Consider the following 21,385-nt stretch of genomic DNA (forward strand, 5'->3'; position numbering starts at 1 on the left):
TGTTTGGTGAAAATTGTAGTTATATTCAGAAAATTTATTTTTAATGCCGTAGTTTTGGAACATATAGCTATTGGTAAGTAGTATATAGTGAAACTGTCATACGTAGTCGTATAGCAAAATTGCAGTGTTGGATGAAAGAAGTATTGAAGAAGATGTAAATATTAAGTTCCCGTTTCTTTAAGACAGTTTACAATATTAAAAAGTTTAATATTTTTCACATGACATATGTTATATAATAAATTAATTAAAGTTATAGCCTTTTCAGATTCTTTTTATATAAAATGAAAAATATAATAAACGTCGCTGTTTATTATTATTTGCTTTCATTAATTATTTAATATACAATATTTTAACTGTATAACACTGAGAAAAATATGATAATATATTTTCATTTTTTAAATTTTTAAAATAATTTTTATCCATTTTCATCGGTTTACAAAATTTACTATATTTTCGTCAATTTTGAAGAAATACTATGAAATTTGGAGTACTTATTTCAACAAGATTGGAGCATTCTTTCATATAAAAAGTTACACCCAACAGTAAAGTTAATATAATAATAAATTATTGTTACATAAGCATTCGTGTTTTTTAATTTTAAATCTATATTGTTTAAAATTACCGAAGTTGTGGATGAATTCAATTTTATCACAATGGCGGTGATTGATTGCGGTTACTATGGTTCATGTTAGTTTTCCTTTATTCACGAAGCTTACCTAATTTTTGATGCGTAGACATTCAAAGGATTGCTTCTCAGTAGCGAACATGATTACCTATGGATTAGCCCGCGATGAATAACCGAATAAGAACACTGAAATTGAAACGAGAAACGAGAACGGAGAGAAAAACTAAAATGTGCTTCCTCACAGCATTGTTGACTTCGAAAGACTGAAACATTCGCCGCCGTACCGCTCTCATCATTATGCCATCTGTAACTTTATTAATATCCTAATAAATAAATTTTTTACACATTTATTACTACTAGAAATATATTCGGCAACTTTTATGATGAATTTTTACTTAAAAAAAATGCAGTTATTTTGCCAAATAATATATTCGATGAAATATCACAGCATTAGTTTGACTTCAGTAGCACTGGCGATTATACGGATATTCGATGTTCAAATGTTATAAAAAAAATAAATGATGTTTGAATACATAGGTTAAAGAATTCACCTTTATCTCCCTGTATATGAATACAAGCTATGAAATATTATTTATTCGTCATAGCTTTAATTTTATATCTTATTTATTATATAATATAAATCTGGAGTAACAAACGCGATGGAGTTAATAGATACAATATAAACTTTATTAAACTTAATAATATTCGTATATATACAAGAAATGTACAGTAAATTATTTATGTATATCTTAATCTTTATACATTGCTTAAGTCGATAGATGTTGATTTCTCAAAAACAGTATACATATGTTCTCCTTTCAATAATTTGAAATTGCTCCTGAAGTAATATTTAAATTCTGAAATTTACAAAAATCATAGGTTACTATAATCCTTTTGACAAGATCGACATTTTATTTTTATGAAAATAAAAAATTATATATATATAACTTTCTAAATATATAATTTTCTTCATCTACGAAATAATATAGTAAATTATCACAAAGAATGAATTTTATAATATATACATATATATATAGTTTTGTTAAGTAAATAAAAATTAACTCGATAATTAATAATATTACTGTTATATCACCATTTATCATTAACTTACATATTTTTTGTGCATAGCAAGGCAAAAAGTGCACACTTGCGGCCTTGTTTGTGAATCAGTCCAATAATTTGTTCCGTAAAGTCCGCTACTATCCTCAACGCGTAAACACGGTTGATCTATAGGACCGGCAACAAGAACAGCACCCAAATGGCTGATGTAACTGCTCGCTAATCTCAATGTCTCTATTTTTGATAATTTCCTATCCGCAGGTTCCGTTGGTATTAAAGTTCTCAAGGTACTGAAAGCCGTGTTCACACTGCAGAGCGAAGATTGGATTTCTTGAATTTCGCGTTTGGATTCCTTACCCTCGCTTAGAGTATTCGCGAATTTTTCATAATTGAATATTCTCCTGAACCAAAAGACGAACATCTCGTTTACACACTACTCAAAGTAATTAGAGAAGCTTCTGTTTTACAATTATAATTCAATACATATATAATAATTTAATTATCTTATTAATTTGTCATTAACAAGTTATTCAAATAAATATTCCTCTAATTACTTTGAACAGTACAGTATCCCATTCTCTGTAATTTAACTTTTAAGTTTGTATTATTGTATCTTTACAGAGTATATAAACATTTTAAGCATTATTTTAATTGTTTTATTATTATGTTTTAAAAAATATATTTTTAATGTCTTAGAAAAAAAGATGATTAATTTATGATTAAAGATATATTTTCACCTATGAGTGCGATCCCTTTCACGTGCGTTCGCTTGATAACGTTGCTTTGATGATTCCTCTTTTTTTCGTGCAGCCATGCTGCACTGCGCCGTTATCAGTTAATCGTTAAAATAACTACAGTAACTCAAAAGAGGCGTCCGACCACACTAGCGGTTCGTTTATGAATGACTAAGCCGCTGTGGCTTCTTTCGTTTCCTCCAGGATTCCCTCTTCCCCGATGCATGTTGCCGTTAACCCCCACCCTACCCCTTCCCTTTACTAGAATACACATGTGAAATACACGTGCATCCGATTAGGGGCGAACGAGCCACTTGCACCATGTTTGGCTAGTAAAAACAGAATACGTTAATAATAATTTCAAAAATATATATAAACATAACAAAATAAGTATGTATATATAAGTAATAGAAAGTAATATTTACTGGTCAATTTTAAAAAAATTGAAATACATGAAATTAAACATTTTTGTCAAATCATGCAGAGCAGCCAAAAAAAGAAATTGTTAACTAAATAAATTACAGAATTAGAATTGATTAGCTAGTTAAAAATACAGAAATGAGTAGTTTAGGTAAATTAATAGCTATATTAATATAAAGAAATTAAAAATGCATCCTAAAAGCGTCCCCTAAAACTATTAAGTACTAACAATAATTCTCTTGATGATTACCTTCTTATTAATATATAGAGGTATCTTGAAAATAATTTTTTCTAATATTCTTTCAACAGTTTGCGCTTTTGTAACATAGGAAATAGTTTCGGAATGGTCAACGTGACACTTGTTTCCTTCTACAGACACAAACATAGAAACATACATAGATGTGATGACTCCCACGTAAAGTGGTCGGAGGCTGGGTTTCACATTACGGTCAATAAAAACCAACCGACGACCGGTAGAAAGAGCGAGGAAAACAAATACCATGTGTAAAATTAATTAGGCTAGGTCTGATGTTAGTTTCTGACTGATTCATGACTGGCCTTTTTTATAAATTCGTAGAATATTATAGCGTTGGATATAAATTACCGTGACACGAAAAAATAGTGTATTTAATAAGACAGGCATTTATTTTCTGTCCAGGGAATCCAGTGACAGGCAAACTGGTAATAAGAAATTATACAATGATTCGATCTCCTGATCACATAAAATTTTTCATTTGACGTATTCACTTTTCCTATTTTCTCTGATAACAGGTTAATGCAGAAAAAAATGTCTGCTTGAGATTACGTTGTATTAACGCAAATGTATATAATTCTCTCACAGATAGTTGTATGGTGACATAGGAAAAATATATTATAGTCTCGTAAGTGCAAGCAGACATTGACAGTACATTGATCATTCCACATCTGAATCATACTTTTTCATTCTGAAAATGATATCCAATATTTCTTTGTGAAGAAATTAGAGAAAAAAAGATACGATAAAACTGGATGTTCCTATGAAATATTTTACTTAATTAAATAACTACATTACACTGAATTAATTATATAGCAGAAAATTTATATGTTCGAATTGTCGTCAGAATAAAGGATCATTTTTCTTAAGCATTTACTCTTTTCTCTTTCATTGAAAACACGCATTAATTTCCAGTGCCTGCACAGTGCATACAGAATATTTTTGTGAACATTACACACGATGAAAGATTATGCGTTCGCTCACATCATTTTTCTACAAACTTTTTTTAACTTTGGTCACTTCGTTACAAAGTTTGCTTTTTTACCATTTTTTTGTGTTTTGTTCTTTAATTACTAATCAGCCGCTCGATCAAACTAGTATCAAACGCTCGTGGTCTTCAGAGTAAAATCTTAAAAGGATACATATAGAAAATATACAAATTGTCCGACACAGAAATTACAATAATTATTTAAAACTTAAGTTACATCTTATGATACGCTAAAACACGAAAAGTCTGTGAGAAAATCATTTATGCATTGTTTCATGATGCACAGACAGTTAACATGTTCGGGAAGCTACTCTAAAGATTATAAAATTATTATTCGTCTCAAAAACACGATTTGTGTTCGTCGGTACATAATCGAGTGTTGTAAATTGTAAAATAAACAAACAACGATTTACTTTCCCGCACGTAAGCACGAAAGAGTTAAAAAACAAAAAAAGAAGAAACACGGTGAACCACTTCTCTTCTGAACACTTTGGCATTATTACCGCTGTGAGAAATGAAATCAAACGGAAATGAATCTCGTTTGAGCATATGGTAATATCGTGGTTTCGATAATATATATAATATATATAGAAATTTCAAACAAATTTACACGTCAAGCGGTCGCTATATATATATATAAATATATACATACACATATTTATATATATATAAATTTCAATCCTCCATAGTGCTAGATAAATCCAGCTCTATCCTTTAAATCGTGTCATATTTACACTAAAAAGTTACACGTCGTAACAATCCTTACGTTTTTATATTCTCGTTAATAACTTAACTTTAAAGAAAAACAGCAAAAATAATTTTTGATCATAAACGTAAGGTCAGCGATCTTGAGCAGATCATTTCTATTTTTTTTTTTTTTATCCTTGCACCTTTTTTCTTATCTCTTTTTTTTGTCAATTGCAAAGCATGACGCCTTGTGCTCGATCACCGCCTGACGAGTACTCGTTAATTGTTTCTAACGAGGACCGTCGCGTCCCTAATTATAAAGATAATCATTAAAATATATAAATACAATTACACTTAAGGGCGTGATCCACGTGCAGCTTCTTCCAGTGCGCGAACTTTAAGCTCACGCTCGCGCTGTTGTCTAAAAAACACCCTTTGTTAGTCCGATACCACTGGTCGTCTAAATCAAGCATACGTACAATTGTATAGCTTTGTTATGGATTTCAAAGGACGAACCTTAGATATTCCTCGTGGTGTGCAACAAGCGATGCATGAGGAGGGAATCGATCGCGTTCCATCATTAGATGACGTTGTAATTGCTCGTGATGCGCCGCCATATCCGCGTACGGTCTTCCAAGAAGTTCCGCGGGATGAAGAGCCAGTGCTGGGTCACGGGGCATTAAGCCTGGTCGAGGATAATTTGCACCAGCTGCCGCTGTACAGATAGAAAACATTAGTAAATTGTAAAAGGCGATCGTGTTGCCTTCATAAGATAAATAAAGCCTTGAGAAAACTTATAGATAGACGGGCATGCATGATGAAGCGTGAGATTTGTTGGACGATATTTTTGGTTTCGTATGCCGCTGCACTGTAACAACTTTCTTCTTTCTCTATTCCCTGCCCAAAATTAACTGATCGCCCAAAACAGGATCAACTCTTATTTCTTCATCTTGCATTCAATCCTTGCAATATTACACAAAAGTACCTTTACTATCTAGCATAGATGAAAATACCAATAAGAAGTAAATTAATTAGTAAATTTAAAAATTAATTTCCAGGTAATATATAATAAAAACAAATTTAATATAAAATTATTTTATAAGATCAAAATATCAACCTTTCATATTCCAAAGACTAATACAAATGTTACACTTGCACGATTACTCTTAGATCCTGAACGATCAGTTGATTTTGGATAGATTTATATAATGACATTAATAAGATGTTATAACAGGATATGATAATAAAAACATATAGACGTTATGTTGCTGTAATGTTGATAAATTATGCAAGTAATGTGCAATTTTTAAAAGATTATTGTTATAAATAGATAATAAATATCATAAATGTTTGTGCAGTACAGACACATTGTGTCACTCCCATTCACGCACGTACCACACACACTATCATTGCAGTTTACTTAAAGGTAATTCACGCTATTAAAAACTCATAGAATCTTTATTGATGAATCGTACCTTCACCCAGAAACTGCGCTCGATGATCGAGAAGCTCTAGTTTCAAGTTAATATAATATGGCATAGCGAGAAAAGCGACAGAAAAATGCAAAAAAAATTTTTGCCGCAGAGAAAAATTTATATTTCTCTCTATATTTTTGTTGTCTTTTTCTTTATGAAAAAGATAAGCTGTTGGTGGCAGTTAGAATGCTTCCCATTTAAGTTAGAGTGACTGATATTAAATTGATTAGGTGAAAAGCACGTTACAGTACGCTTACACGCAATTGACCGCTTTACCGATCACGGACTCGTTATCTTGCAAAAAAGAAAAATAAAGATTCAGAGAAATCTTACTACTCAAAAAATACATCTAATAAGATTATCTCCTAACTTTACGATCTTACTTTAAAAATTGAATATATGTGATTCTTATATGTTAATTTAGGTTTGATTTTACATTTTTATTGTATCAATACAGAATTAAATTACAATTCGCTAATCGCTCGTAACGTTTTCAAATTATAGAAATATTCTCAGTAGACTGGAGATGTTTATACAAATTCATATTGTTATTAACACAACTAAAGAAATGGAACCTGTGCAAAGATTTGTCCCACTTTCTAAATATAATATATATAAAATATAAAGTGAAATAGAATATATGATATAAATATAAATGTGAATATTCTTTATACATATCTCTATATTAAGTCTGTACATCTTTAAATTCGCTATAAATGCATTAATATCCGCAATTTACTTATCAAATTTAATCAAGATCAAAAAAGTAATACCTAATATCTATGCTCATGGGCAAAAGTAAAATCGTGATATACTTATACACATGTATGTATAAAAAAAAATCCTTGTTGGTTCTAAGATTATAGAGATAGTCGGTGAAAGGAGCGATCATCGTGCGGGAGCGTACTCAAACATCCTGATTTATAGGACCTACCAGGCAGGGGGAATCCAGCTGCAGCCGCAGCCGCTTCCTGCTGTTGCTGAGCCTGTTGCTGGGCCTGCTGCTGTCCCGGATGTAAGTGTAAGTGCGTATGCGCATGCGTATGCGCGTGAGTGTGAGCATGATACTCGGGCGAAATGCCAGCCATCTGCAACCGGACCATCGGGTCAGCAGCTAGAGCCAGTCGCTCGTCCAGCTGGCCGTGGTGATGAGCCGCTACGGGATGGCCAGCCCCTGCACCCGCTGGCCCCCCGCCGGCTGCAGTCGGTATCCCTAAACCCGACAGCGCCTCGATCAAACATACTGTCCCAGTCGTACTCTTAATTCTAACCAGCTACGTAGTAGTTCTCCCGACAATGAATTCTTTTTTGATTTTTTTTGCGGCACTCTTCTGTCAGATCTTCGACCGATAGCTGCGTCTTACATCATTACTTGATCATTTGGTAATTATATGACGAACACAAGAAGCAGCTAACATTCGAAAACTATCATTATCTCGCTTTATCCCTAAATTAACGTTGTCCACCGAATGAAGTCACTTTAATAATTTTGTTTCGCTTTGACAACAGAATAATCATATATCTATGGTATTAGAATATAAGCTTCATGAGTTTTGGGATTGTAATTTGAACAACGCTGATTTAGATTCTAAACTCGGTCGAATCTCGCCAATTTTCTCAATCAAATCAAAATCATAATCGCTGTTCGAGGTTCTCGGATATAAAATGTTTTCTTTTGAAATGTTGTTCTGACTTCTTGTCCGTATTGTAGCTAATTGCATCGGAAATTTAACACCATACTCTAAATATGATAAATGATTATAAACTCTAACTTGTAATCATTTACTCAAATTTGTACTTGACATGATAAAGCCAGCTACAATGCAGTCAAGAGTACTGGAACAACGTTTGGAAAGTCACAGCTTACATCTGAAATCCTGATCAGCAGCAACCCGGGCCATGAAAGCCTAAAATCACTCATCCATAGTTAATTTTGCGTTCAGTCCAATATGCGAGAAGAAAGATACGCATTTCAAGGGGAATGGTAGACCCTTACTGGTAGAGAGTTAACGTTACCTAGTCTTTCTAAACGTTCTCTTTCCAACTGACTGGGCCCAGGCGGTGCTCCATAAAGACTGAATTGGTGGAGAGCTTGAGGAGGTCCTGACGGTCCAGGAGCGAGTCCAGCGGCCGCATAACGTCGATGAATTTCCAACCAATGTGGATCCACTGGCGCTGGCATAGGTCTAGGCGTTCCCTTCAGAAGCTCCTCTTTTAGTCGATCGTTTAATTCTCGTTCGCGTAATTCTCTTATCTCTCGTTCTCTTTTCTCACGTTCTAAATGTTCTAGTTCTAAGCGTTCTCGGGCAGCAGGACTATACATGTAATGTAACATCGGATCTGGTGGCGCAGGATGTCTAGCAGGTGAAAATGCAGCGTGTGGCCGAGCGTACTCGGACAACTGTCTCAAAGCAGGAGTATCAGCATAGGATCCCGGTCTTGCAGCATATCTGTCATATGGAGACACGACAGGTTCAAGAGGCCCACGACTAGGCGGCTTACATGTTTCTGGCTGTTTCTCAGGCGTGGTCATTTTCCTAGCTTGTTGCGCCGCAGCTCTATCACGTTCTTCTCTTTCCCTCTCTGCCTGCTTCCTCGACCTTTCCTCTCTCTTTCTTGCTAACTTTGAGTCTGGGACAGGTTTGAACATTAGATCTGTTCTGGTGCAAGAGTTGTTCTCGCCTCGGTTCCAATGTCGTAGAAATATGGCCGATTGTGACCTGTGACATTCAGAATCTTCAATTCGAGGCTCTGGAGATGGACCTCGTGGGCTTGGGGGTTCTTCTTGTTCTTGTTCTACGAGGTCAGGTTCTATTTTAGGTTCAGGAGCGACTGGAGGCTGAGATTGCGGCGGTCTATGGTGATGATGCGCTGAGCTACTGGATGTCAGACATGTGGTTGGAACTAGCGATGGCTTACGTTGAGTATTATGTGAACTGTGCGACGAAGAGTGACTATGAGAACTGTGAGAGGAGATGGTCAACAGTTTGTCGTGATGCAGAGCCGTGGCTTGATGCATTGTAGAAGAGTGATGATGCGTCGCGATGAGATTCTCTCCTTCTTCTCTCGTTGTCACACTGGAACTCGTGCTTGAATGATGTGCCGTCATCATAGTTGTACTTTCTTGACTCCTTTGTGGGGATGGAGGAGGGATTGCGTGGGGAACACCGTAAGGATATGGTGGAAATGAGGGATAAGCACCAACTGGAGCATAACCTGGATAAGCATGAGGATGATACGGATGCATGGCAGTAAATAATGAATGATGCATCAAGGGGTGGTGTGGGTGGAATGGATGAGCCATATGAGGACTTGGTTGCTGGGCTGGATGCATCACAGGCTGTGGAATAGATGTAGGTGGTGGTGGAAGAGTCGGCGTTGGGGAAGCTGCCACAGATTGTATTTGAGGAACAGGTTGACTGCTTGGTATGGAGTGCTTGCTAGGTGTTGGTGGTTTGCTGGAACTATCTGGATCTTTTTTAATATTCTCCAAACTCGGACCAGGAAAACCAGACTGAAAACCAGGAACTTTGACTTCCTTTAAACTTTGAAGCGGATCTGGCTCAGGAGGAATAATCTCTTGCTTGATCTTCAAATTTTGAGGCTCCATCGGTGGTGTTCCAGCTAAATTATACATCGGTGACGGTTTCTCCATGGATAACATTCCACTTGACTGAATGGGTTGGAACAGATTATTTGATTCATTCCTCTCAGGCTCGTTATTTTCTGATCTTTCTGGTATCCTCTCTGGTATTCTATCAGGTATCCTACTATCTCTAATCCGTTCCGGAGGTAGTCTGTCGTCGGAAATTCGTTCGGACATTCTGTTTTCAGAAGACATGACGGTTAAGCCAAGTGGTTGTGGCGAACTCGGCATCTGAGGTATCTGCGTCATGTTCGTTGGTATGCTTTGCGAGATATTGAGGTTCAATGGTGGTCCCGGTATGCTTTGAGGCATATTTTGCGTACTTGACAGGTTCTCACCGTGTGCTCGAAGGTTTTGCGTTGGTCCCATGTTTTGTGCATTTGACATATTCTGCGGTATATTCGGCGGCATCTGCATACTCTGTGATAAGTTTTGCGGCACATTCTGAACAGGAGGAACATTGGGTGTGTACTGCATATTAAGTGGCAGTCCTTGGTGCGTTGGAGACATGATCTGCGAGTTCTGCATGCCCTGCGAACCAGTCGAAGCACAAATACCACTGTTCTGCATCGACTGTGACAAATTACGTGGCATATTTTGACTCATATCGTTCATATTTAACGACTGCGACGTGGTCAAATTCAGCTGCTGTTCGGGCTCCTTCATATCTTCGTTAGATGGTGACATGGCTGGTTCTATTGGCATAGGTTCCAACTTTAATGGCTGATTCATAGCTAAAGGAACATCTTCTATTTGATCCTTCGTTTCTACTGATTCTTCCAATAATGGTTTCTTTTCCAAAGCGTGGATAACAGGAACAGAAATTGGTAAAGTCTGTATAGGCGTTGGTACGGGGGTAGAAACTGGAGTTGGTTCAGAAGGCTCTTCAGGTGTGGTTACTGCTGGACTAACAGGCTCTTCAGTTGGCACTGTAACAGGAGTGGGTTGATTTTCGTTCGTATCACCTTCTCCTTCCCTTTCAGGTTCATCCATGAGAGAGTTGCTATCGGTCGTGAGAGACTCCGAGGGACTCTCAGGACGTTCACCAGGACGTTTTCGCTTCTGAGACTCCTTGTCCTCGTCCACTTCATCCGTCTGAGGTCGTTTTTGACCTTTCTTCGGCGTCTCTGGCTTACTAGACTTTTTCTTATTCTTGTCTGGCGTCTGTTGCTGTTGCTGCTGCTTTTCCTGATCAGGAGTATCCGTTCCTCCTGTACGTCGTGGTCTTGCAGGTCTAGGCGTTTCCTTGGCCTTGTTTCTTGTACGCATTCTCCCTGGGCTATCTGGTGATTCCGCAGGCACAGGGCGGAACAGATATGGTGGCGCAGGCGGTAGTTCTCCGGTCTTCTTCAAATGTGTCCTGCATTCCGTACAAAGCAACAACCTGTCCTTGCCAGCTACCTGATAATCCTTCGAATTAGTTGAAAAACAATGTTGACACGAATGCGTTGCTCCGTTAGTGTTTGTGTCTCTGGAATCACTATCCTCTTCCGAGTTATCGTCTTCTGTTACGGAACTAATTTCCCCACCAGGATTATTGCTTGCAGGAGTCCCAACAGGTACAGTTTCCGGTTCCGAAACAGGCTCCTTCTGATTGACGTTAGCTGGTGGAGTATCTTTGGGTGGAGTTGGCACCTCTTCTTTGGGAGTGCCAGCACGCGAGTTTCGTGTGTTACGAATTCTCCTAAGTGAACCCTGTCTTCTCCTTCGATGAGGTCGGTTATTATTCGCTCCTGGCGTTTTCTTCCATAAATAGTAGAATTCAACCAATTCCGGCTAAAAGTAAAGGAAAGAAGAAGCTTTGCTACCTGTTCTCTCAAGTCTCACTTTACTTTCTCTCAAATTTCATTACCGTGTCTTTATGAGGTAAGAGATCCTTTCTGATTCTTGAGAAATTTTTTCCAAATTGCCGAAGTCCTTTGACGAAGCGTTTCTATAGGACAGATCGATGACCAATTAAATGGGAGTCTGATCTTTCCTTTCCAATTACGAGATCACATACGTACAATCACGATAAAGAAACTACTTAATCAATTTTCCAGATTTTGTCACTTCTACTTACAGTTTCCTCCTCAGACCACTTTTTATCGATGCCTTTAGGTACAGGACATTTAACCAAAGCTTGCAATGCTCTTCCTGGATCATAGCCAGAATCGTGCAAGATATCCAGAGCATTGATAGTCGTGTCGTCACGGGAAGCAGCCACACAACCGTCATCCGGGGATCCTCCATCACACATACCAGCAAACGCAGCCATAGATCGAGCTGCCCTTAAGTACATCAGAAGATCCCCGTCCAATGCCATAGCTGGAATCCATCTTAGCTCCTCTCGTTCTTTAGAAAACTCTGGATCAGGAAGCAGCTCTCCAGGAGGTATACCCGGCCGATACTCAGGCAAACGGGCCTGACAAGAAACCAATTCCTGTACCCAAAATTCGGGATTGTGCGTGGTTAGCACCAATGCCAAAGCGAGTTAGTTGTACGCACCTATACTCCGGCTTGCTTTTCGAAACTACACGAGCCAGTATAATTTTTTTCCATTCTGTTCCGTTTGTTACAATACTGGTACGAGAAGTAGCGTGAGTACTTTTATATTTGTGTACAAACTAATGATTATAAATATACGTATATATATATATATATATATAAGCATGAGAAACAAGACAAGTTAAAAAGATAACATATAATTATTATATACACGTGTTAAGACTTGGTACCATTTAACAACAATTAGTCATGTTCATGTGTATATAAATTAAAGCTACAAGTTAATCTCCACTCTAACAAAAAACACATTCACTGTAACATATTTTCTAATGTGAGCAGATGAACATGAATTGAGAAAATCATAGTTAACGAATGAAAAACAATTATTTCACAAACAAATGTAACAAGATGACATTTACAAGATGAGAAGAAATTGTGATAAAATGATTATTCTGCGACTAAATACTTCTTCACAAAGTTCCTAACTTTAATATTTCGTAGATGGTTCAAGTAACCAATGGGTTATTACATAAAAATAAAATATTTTATAATTTCACCGTGACTGAAAACCACTATAAATATAAAGTTAATCTTATACTTATACAATATTACCCTATAATGTTATTGTTAGAATGCTCTGTCATAATAACTTTCATCATATTTAGGGTCTTCCAACAACAGTAGCAAACTCAGGGATAGTACTTGCGATGTGATTTAAGTGTTGTGGCTGTACTATTAAGCAAGTAGAAAATTATAATTGTGACTTAAAGAATAACTATCATTGTTATTTGAACCATCGGCTTACAACAAAGCTGTATAAGGAATAGGTAGGTATTTGTGCCATATAATGTTCAACTCTACAACTTTTTCTTTCAATGTGTATAAATATAAGATAGATATTAAGACTGCAACTTCTGAATGAAAATCCTTCCTATGAATATGGATTTCAAGCACTAAGAAAACACTGGTGTTTCAATTATTCTAAACCTGTAACTAAGTACACACCATGCACTTTAACAATTCTTGAAAATAATATGATGACTACACTGAATAGCATTGCAAAATAATTATACATTCTTATAAGAACTACGCAAGTATATCTTTATTTTTAGTTTTTTCTAAAGATATGTAAACTAATTGGGTACTAAAATATTTATAGTATGCATAAATAGTGTTTATGAATTATTAATGACACCTGATATACATATGATAATTAATTTTAAGAACAAAATTTTATATAAAGTAAGCATTTCTTACATTTGCGAATAACTATTAGCTTAAAAATTACTTGTTTTACTTATTTAATTCACACATATTATCAATTAATACGTACATATTGTTACTAATAACACAGTTTCAAACATCTCTGTTCCATACAAAGTTGTTTAAAACTATAAGTCCTTCAACAACTCTTGAATATACACATACCTAACAATGTAGGTAACAAATAACTTGAATATCACCCTAATTTTAGTTACATATAAGGGAAGAGTGAAATACATAAATGAGGAGCAATTACCATTGAACATATTAGGTATTGTGAAAAAAATGGTGTCACAATTACCTGGTGCTTCAATGATGAACTCTGCCTTATCTATACATTCAGAATACACATTTCAGGAGAACAAGCCTTGAGTTAGGTACATTGTGCAATATAGCTAAGTAGCAAAAAAGGTTTTCAAGGTATATGGCAAACCTGGTGCGAAGGGCCAACCCGAATCTCGCCCTGGGTGCCGGCAGACATCTCCTCCTCCTCCGAAGCTCCACCGTCTTTCTCCAGCGTTTCAAGTGGCTTCTATCTTGGATTTTCAGTAAATTCCTATCATCCACCCCCTGAACTATATAGTCATTCTATCAGTATATTTATAAAAACTGTTTAAGAAAAAGTACTGCTAACATGCTTCCTCCTTTTTTTTTAATTAATGACCCTTTTTTCTATTATGATGTCAGTTATTATGGCATTATATTTTATTTTCCTCAAAGTAATAGTTACATTATGCAAATAATACCTTAAAGATACAAGTATGTTTTTATAACGTCATTTGTCATTTTCTTTTGAAGCACCTTTTCCTATATACATTCTGCTCCCTAATGGCTCTATTACTTCTTGTCTCAAATACAACTAAAATATTTCTGAACTACAAGATATCAATATGGAAAGTACCCTACAAAAGGAATAAAATATAACTATCAAATGTTTATTTGAAAAATTACATCCAACGACTTGTTTCATCAACACCTGAACAAAGTATAAATTTATACAACACAATTGAAATTAATGAAAGTACGTATACATATATATATGTGTGTGTATATATACATGAACAAAATCCTGAAAAAATCAACCGTCTCATGTATACAATAGTGAAAAAAAGCCGTATGTTCATAATCTCATGATTTACAAAAAGGAAACCAAATCCTCTTTCAATAACCCATCTTAATACTCTAGCAATTACAATATATATCTCTACTTTCTTTAAGTGGTCTTGAGTCACGGTGAAAGCGGTATAGTTGGCATAAATGAGTTTTACATATAAAATCGAAACACTTCATCGTCATCGTAACGCGATTAAAGCGTGCCAAGGAGCGATGGACATTGTAAAATTTTTCATTGACTCATCGACGTGCAATGTGAGAATACAGAGAGAAAAAAACCAACTATTTACACAATTTCGTCATATATGCAGAAAATACGAAAAAGGAACAGGAACACCGTGTTCGAGCGGTAAGTTAATTATTGAATCCCGTTTCTATAGATTATAGGTTACGTGATAGAATTTTTCGTCACATCGCACCTCGTCCTGCCGGACTTCCGGGAGAATCGTTAAAATAAAGTGAAAAGCCATAAAATTTCAAGGCAAACTCACCCGTGATTAATGTTTCAACGACGTGCTTGCATTTTTCCCCCTAACGCAACTTCCTTCCACACGTAAGCGTTATACACAACTGCGATTCACACCGATGAATAACCGATGAATATTTTAAGATTTATTACTAATTAACCATCGAGCACTACAGAATAATCTTACACAAATCAGCAGCCACAACACCCAAACGCAGCCATCTTGTACTGCGTTTTGTTTCGTTTTTCTTCTGTGGGGGTGCGTTCCGATTCCGCGTATTCCTTCGTTTCCTTTTCACAATACTTTTTCGGTGGCAATTTAAAAATTTGAAAAATTACTGTATTCTGTTCTATCATAGAGAGTAGAAAATTATATCACAAAAAATTAAAGGAATATTTAATGTATGTAAAGAAGATAACATAATTTGAATGTATGATTTGAAATCTTTCGAAGACAATTTCGTACGAATTTTTTAATGTTAGAAATTACAAATGTTAGATGTAGATTTTTTTAAGTATGACCTTAAGCCTCTTACGTCTTATATAATTGTTTGATAATTAATAATATTAAAGAATTTAACGTTACAGGTTATGGGTTATAAGTAGACTGCGCATTTTTATGTATTTATGGGAAATTTGAAGATGAAAAAATGCACATAATGCATATAATATCGAAAAATATATAAAATACTCAAAGTAGAGTATTTATTATAATGTTTAGTAGATGAAACAAGTCGCTATTTAGGTTCCATTTCTTTAGTCATACATCATATGTTCTCTTAGAATTTCTCTTTTATAATTCTAGGATTTTATTATTGTTACATAAGATAATTATGATTTGCAATTTTTTAAGTTTATTATTTATTTCATCACCATATTTGTTATTGGTATACACAAGAATGTATTAACATTGACTTATGATTTGTAAAGTTTATAAAACAAATAATAATTTACTTCGAAAAATTTCAAGATAAAGAAACGCTACCTTTTAAGTTTAATTTTGTAGTATCTTTTCACTACTTATAAAATAGATAAATATGTAATTAGCTGAACTGACTGTTGTATTTTCTTCCCTGTGTAACATTATTAATGAAAATGAAACAATACTTTCCTACATTTTATGAAACAAATTATCATTTAGTTATAGAAATTTAAATATAAAGAAATTATTTATAGAAATGATTTTCAAATTTTTATTCTGTAATTTCTTTTTACTACCTTTAAAATAGAAAAAAATATAATAACGAGAAAGTTTATTTAAGATTAGACTATTATATTTAATAATAGAGTACCAATAGCGTCAATGCTCCCTTCTCTCATTATCAACATCTAGTTACACATGTCAGTATTGTGCTCTGCTCTTTCACATTTTGTACAATCGAATTACAAATTTCCGATAATTCTATTGAATAAAATAAAATATACTGTAAACATGGGTAAAAAATCAGCACTTTTGTTAATAGCTGATGGCTCTGAAGAAATGGAAGCCGTAATAACAACGGATGTCTTACGTCGAGCTGGAGTATGTTTTTTTTATTACATATAACCTTGAACTACATATTTGCGTTTTAGATTTTAACACGCAAAATTTCTTTTAAATATACTACTTAATAAAAAATAACATCTTTCCCATTAATGTCAGTACATCAAATATTAATTTAATTTATAAATCATTATTTATGAAAAAAAAACTCTGTGCAATCTTTTGTTACTAAAAATTGTATTTTTAGGTTGATGTTACTATTGCTGGTCTTACTGAGAGCTCATGTGTCAAATGCAGCCGTGATGTGAAAATATGTGTTGATGCAAAACTTCAAGATGCGGTTAATCAGAAATATGATGTTGTAATATTGCCTGGCGGTTTAGGTGGTTCAAAGGCATTTGCAGATGTAAGTAAAATTAATGCTTATGTTTGAACATATATTAATTATCTTTTCTTTGCTTTGTATAGTCTGCAGAAGTAGGAAAGTTGCTACAACAGCAAGAACAAGAAAACAGACTTATTGCTGCTATTTGTGCTGCACCAACTGCATTAAAGGCTCATGGTATTGCAAAAGGAAAACAAGTCACATCATATCCTGCAATGAAAGATCAATTGACAGATTATTATAAATATTTGGAAGATAAAGTTGTAACCGATGGTATGCATCTATTCATAAAATTCTACTTGCTATACAACAAATATTTTATTTATATATATTTTAGGTAATTTGATTACTAGCAGAGGCCCAGCAACTGCATTTGCTTTTGGCTTAGTTATTGCTGAAAAATTGATTGACAAACAAACAGCAGATAATGTAGCAAAAGCTATGTTGTATACAGAGTAAAAATCAATTTAACCTTTGCATAAGCGTGTTATTGCATATATGCATATGTTATTCATAATGGATGATTGTGTTTATGTATTAAAACTATGAATTTGAATTTAATAATAAATTAATATATATTATAATTATGGTATATTATTTTTTATTTTGCATAAATTCGGTAACTAAATGTATTACCATTCAAAATACCCGCCCATACGGTTGCCATTTTAATCAAACTTACCGAAAATTTAACATCTTCATTATTACATAGTCAATGATTAAAATATTTGACATTTTACACGTGTCGATACAAACTAATGTATATATGTTACTAATTATTGAAAAGACAAATATTCTATAAATTAAAAATATATTAAAACAAAACTGATGTTTAAGAAAAATGTTTGAGAGTGATGATTGGGATCTTGATCAGGTAAATTAAAAACATTTTTTGTGTCAAATTTTATAAGTTTTGTGAAATAATTGTAAAAAATATTCTAAATAAAATATTATTTGTCTTTATAAGATACCATATCAGATAGATCATAAAATAACAAAGTACAGTAAAATTACACAAATAATCTTTTAATGTATATTTTTAGGATTTCTTGAATGACGTAGATGAGAAAGTAAATAATTATTATTCTCAAAAGGACAATCAAGAAAGTCAACCTAAAAAACGTAAAATAGATATAAATGATGATTCAATTTTTTCATTTGACCATGATGTATCATGGAAAGAAAGTACCACAAATAAAAGTACAGAGAAATGTGATAAAAATAAAGACTCAAGAAAGAATTTAATTCTTGAAATATTTAATAAGAATGAATTTAAAGATGCGTTCAGTGATTTGAAAAATTTATGTGATAATACTTCATCAAACACCTCTGTGAATCAAGTACAAAGCTGTAAAAATAATCAATTACCTAGGAAAAATTTAGTACTTGGAATACTCAAAAACAAAAATATACAGGATAAAGTAATAGAAAATAATACAAAGAATTTAGAGTTAAAAAAAGTTGTACCAAAAATTAATGAAAAGGTAGGAAATACAGTATTCAATAACGAAAAAAAATGTCAAATCTCTAAGACTACTTCTAAAACTGAAAATAGATCAAATAATGATAATTCTAAACCACCTTTGTTTGAGAATTCAAGGAAACAGTTATTGTGTAATGTGTTAAAACAGAACCCTACAGATAATATACAAGCCAAAAATGATATTACAAAAAACTATTTACCTATATTTAAACCACAAATAGGGTCTAATAAGAAAATGACATTAATCAGAAAATTTCCTGGTCCAGCTGGGTTATTACCAGATGATATAGACACTAATATATCATGTATTTCATATTTAAATAGTTTGGAAGAAAGTGAGATGACAACAAAAGAGACTGATTCAAGTAATCTGTCTGAATATTGTTCTCAAAATACAAAAAATCTATTTACAGAAGGTCCTTGGCAATTAATGTTGGGTGATTTACCAGATAATTTTCTGAAAGGTCATGATATTGCTACTATTAAACGAACAGCAAATATGAATGGTTTCAATAGTACAAAAGTTGAATTTTTGGCAGGAATAATAGAACATATAGACTATAGTCATGATAATCCCCCTATTGTTTTGAAAGATTTCACAGATAAAATTCATGGAATTGTACACAAAGATATACCACTTAAATATCCTGATTTGTTAGAACCTAATGTTGTTGTACTATTACATGATGTAGGCCTTTTAAGAACTTCTGGAACTTTTGTTTTGAATAAATATCAAATTCTAATTTCACCCTCCAGTTTGTTAGCAATTTATACTAGTGAAGGCACAATAGAACGTACAGAGTATATGGAAGCAATTTTTGGAAATATTTCAGATAGTAGAATGAAGACAGAAGGAAAAGAGAAAGCAGATTGCATTTCTGCAACAGCTTTGAAGGCACACTCATCAAAAGATAATAGTCAGTTTATTGAGAAAAACAATAGTAATAATAAAAAGCCAATATATTTCGGAAAGAATATAGAAAGTGTTACTAAAAAAGGTTCAAGTTTCTCTACAAATTCGATCGGAATAGACGAAAATACAGACGAACCAATGGATTTTGACACTGACGTATCTTTTTCAGTGTCTTTCAATAAAATTACAGACACACAAATTGAAAAGAATTTTAATACTTCAATGTCTAAGAATTTAGAGCATGCAAAGGAAGAAAGTAAGAAACAAAAATTTAAACTGTCACTAACAAAACAAAAGGATAACATACAGAATGATGATATAGAAAGAGCTAAAGATTTATTAAGATCTTTGAAAAGATCTACTCCAGATATAAATGAGAAAAAATTCTTTTCTCGTAATTTCAAAATTTTACAAACAAATGCTGAGCATTCAACAGCAGCAAATATCTCTCTTAAACGAACTGAGTCTGACAAATTAAATGATATGTTGTTTGAAAAAATAGGTATTGATAAATGCTCAGAAAAAACAGTTTCTTCAGCTTGTCATAAAGAAGTGGAACGTTCTTCTCCTCTTATACGGTCTAAATTACTGCAGTTTAAAAATGCTGATACACTAACACTTCCAGAAAGTTCTGCATCTGTAGCTACATTAGATTCACCGAAAATACCTGATAAGTTGGCAGAAAAAGAGCTTCTCGGAACTTCAAAATCTATGTGTGATATATCTCGCGATACCGAAAATGACTCTGACGACGAAATGTTATCTCAGTTAGATATGGACATCATTTTCAGCAATTACAGTAATAAAAATTAAACATCGTTGGCACAATGTAGCGGACAATTTAACAGTTCGTTGGAAATTGCGGTTAAAATAATAAATATTGTTAAATCGAAAAGTTTTGAAAGATTTCATATTTACATACATTTACATTGCGTTATTTATATGCTATTGCAGAAATAAGATACTTGTAAATACTGCATGCTTCAATTTTTGTACATAAAAGAAAAAATATATTTTTTTACTTTAAACAGAATATTGCAAATGCAGAAATTCTTCAACATAACAATATAAAACAGACAATTAGAAACAAGATACTAAAATTAACTATTGTATCATTGTAGTACTAAATATTCCATGCATTCTTATCTAATAGTTCAAGATTTTCTATTCATTAACTTCCAGATAAACGTTGTTTTACTGACATAAATGATAGCTTTGACCAAGAGAATTCTCATTCCTGTTATCTGCTACTGAATATCATTACAATCTTCAATCGTAAATCGGTCCATCGGCAATCATCAGCATTATTTTTATACCGACTTCGGAAAAAATGGAGGTATCTTAATTTGATAAGTAATCTTACTCTTTTTCTTTTGCATGTATGTTCACCGATTTCTACGAGACGGTTTGACCAATCGGGATGATTCCTTTTGTATCTCGTAGGACATGTTCTCTCACTGGTCCCGCCAAAAAATATTTGAATTTATTTATTGTAAACTACCTTTTTTGCAAAAATGTAATTTTAATGGTCGTCGATTACTCTCTGGATTGAATTATCGGAATGAAACCTTCTGTATCTTGTAAGACTAGTTCACCGATTGGTCCCATTTACAAAATTTTTCCAATTTGTTTACTGTAAAATATTGTTATTGCAAATGATCTATTATTATTCACCCATTTTATTTCATTTTGTCTGGTAGTTTCTTCACAAACTTGTCGCTGGAAGTAATAAGATTGGGCAGTTGTCCAAATTTTTTACACGACTAAGAGCAACGTAGATCTTGGCGAAATTTTTTTTGCCAAGATCAATTACTCTATTTAGTGTAGTCTCTTATAATTTATATACGGCTACTGTTCAACTTAAAATTAAGGGTAATATTCTTCGCTCAACTTCTCCATAACCTT

The 21,385-nt window shown here is 33.7% G+C and overlaps 4 protein-coding genes across 10 annotated transcripts; 2 read left to right on the plus strand and 2 right to left on the minus strand.

The window, feature by feature from the left end:
• Positions 1-1,290: 1,290 nt before the first annotated feature.
• LOC100646560 (transcription factor 15) lies at positions 1,291-3,313 on the minus strand. The gene is made up of 3 exons (XM_048412022.1): positions 2,422-3,313; positions 1,737-2,085; positions 1,291-1,482 (listed from the first exon to the last, which is right to left on the minus strand). The coding sequence occupies exons 1-3, from the start codon at positions 2,496-2,498 to the stop codon at positions 1,444-1,446; spliced, it is 465 nt and encodes a 154-aa protein (XP_048267979.1). The 5' UTR covers positions 2,499-3,313; the 3' UTR covers positions 1,291-1,443.
• A 144-nt stretch (positions 3,314-3,457) lies between these two features.
• Positions 3,458-15,483, minus strand: LOC100643422 (arginine-glutamic acid dipeptide repeats protein). 7 transcript variants are annotated; one of them, XM_012316332.3, is made up of 8 exons: positions 15,242-15,483; positions 14,071-14,212; positions 11,950-12,291; positions 11,740-11,820; positions 8,258-11,663; positions 7,176-7,454; positions 5,283-5,481; positions 3,458-5,187 (listed from the first exon to the last, which is right to left on the minus strand). In XM_012316332.3, exons 2-8 carry the CDS (start codon positions 14,116-14,118, stop codon positions 5,121-5,123), a joined length of 4,422 nt encoding a protein of 1,473 aa, XP_012171722.1. In that variant the 5' UTR covers positions 14,119-14,212; positions 15,242-15,483; the 3' UTR covers positions 3,458-5,120. The 7 variants fall into 7 exon arrangements, with proteins under 7 accessions (XP_012171722.1, XP_003400834.1, XP_020722204.1 ...); XM_003400786.4 differs by having other exon boundaries at positions 11,950-12,309; XM_020866545.2 differs by lacking the exon at positions 14,071-14,212 and adding an exon at positions 12,375-12,449 and having other exon boundaries at positions 15,242-15,482.
• A 1,046-nt stretch (positions 15,484-16,529) lies between these two features.
• Positions 16,530-17,668, plus strand: LOC100652254 (protein dj-1beta). The gene is made up of 4 exons (XM_003400696.4): positions 16,530-16,738; positions 16,947-17,105; positions 17,168-17,357; positions 17,422-17,668. Exons 1-4 carry the CDS (start codon positions 16,556-16,558, stop codon positions 17,541-17,543), a joined length of 654 nt encoding a protein of 217 aa, XP_003400744.3. The 5' UTR covers positions 16,530-16,555; the 3' UTR covers positions 17,544-17,668.
• A 103-nt stretch (positions 17,669-17,771) lies between these two features.
• On the plus strand, positions 17,772-20,513 carry LOC100650254. The gene is made up of 2 exons (XM_003400679.4): positions 17,772-17,958; positions 18,128-20,513. Exons 1-2 carry the CDS (start codon positions 17,926-17,928, stop codon positions 20,291-20,293), a joined length of 2,199 nt encoding a protein of 732 aa, XP_003400727.2. The 5' UTR covers positions 17,772-17,925; the 3' UTR covers positions 20,294-20,513.
• Positions 20,514-21,385: the final 872 nt, after the last annotated feature.

The sequence above is a fragment of the Bombus terrestris genome, chromosome 14 (genome assembly GCF_910591885.1).
Source record: "Bombus terrestris chromosome 14, iyBomTerr1.2, whole genome shotgun sequence".
Lineage (NCBI taxonomy): Eukaryota > Metazoa > Arthropoda > Insecta > Hymenoptera > Apidae > Bombus > Bombus terrestris.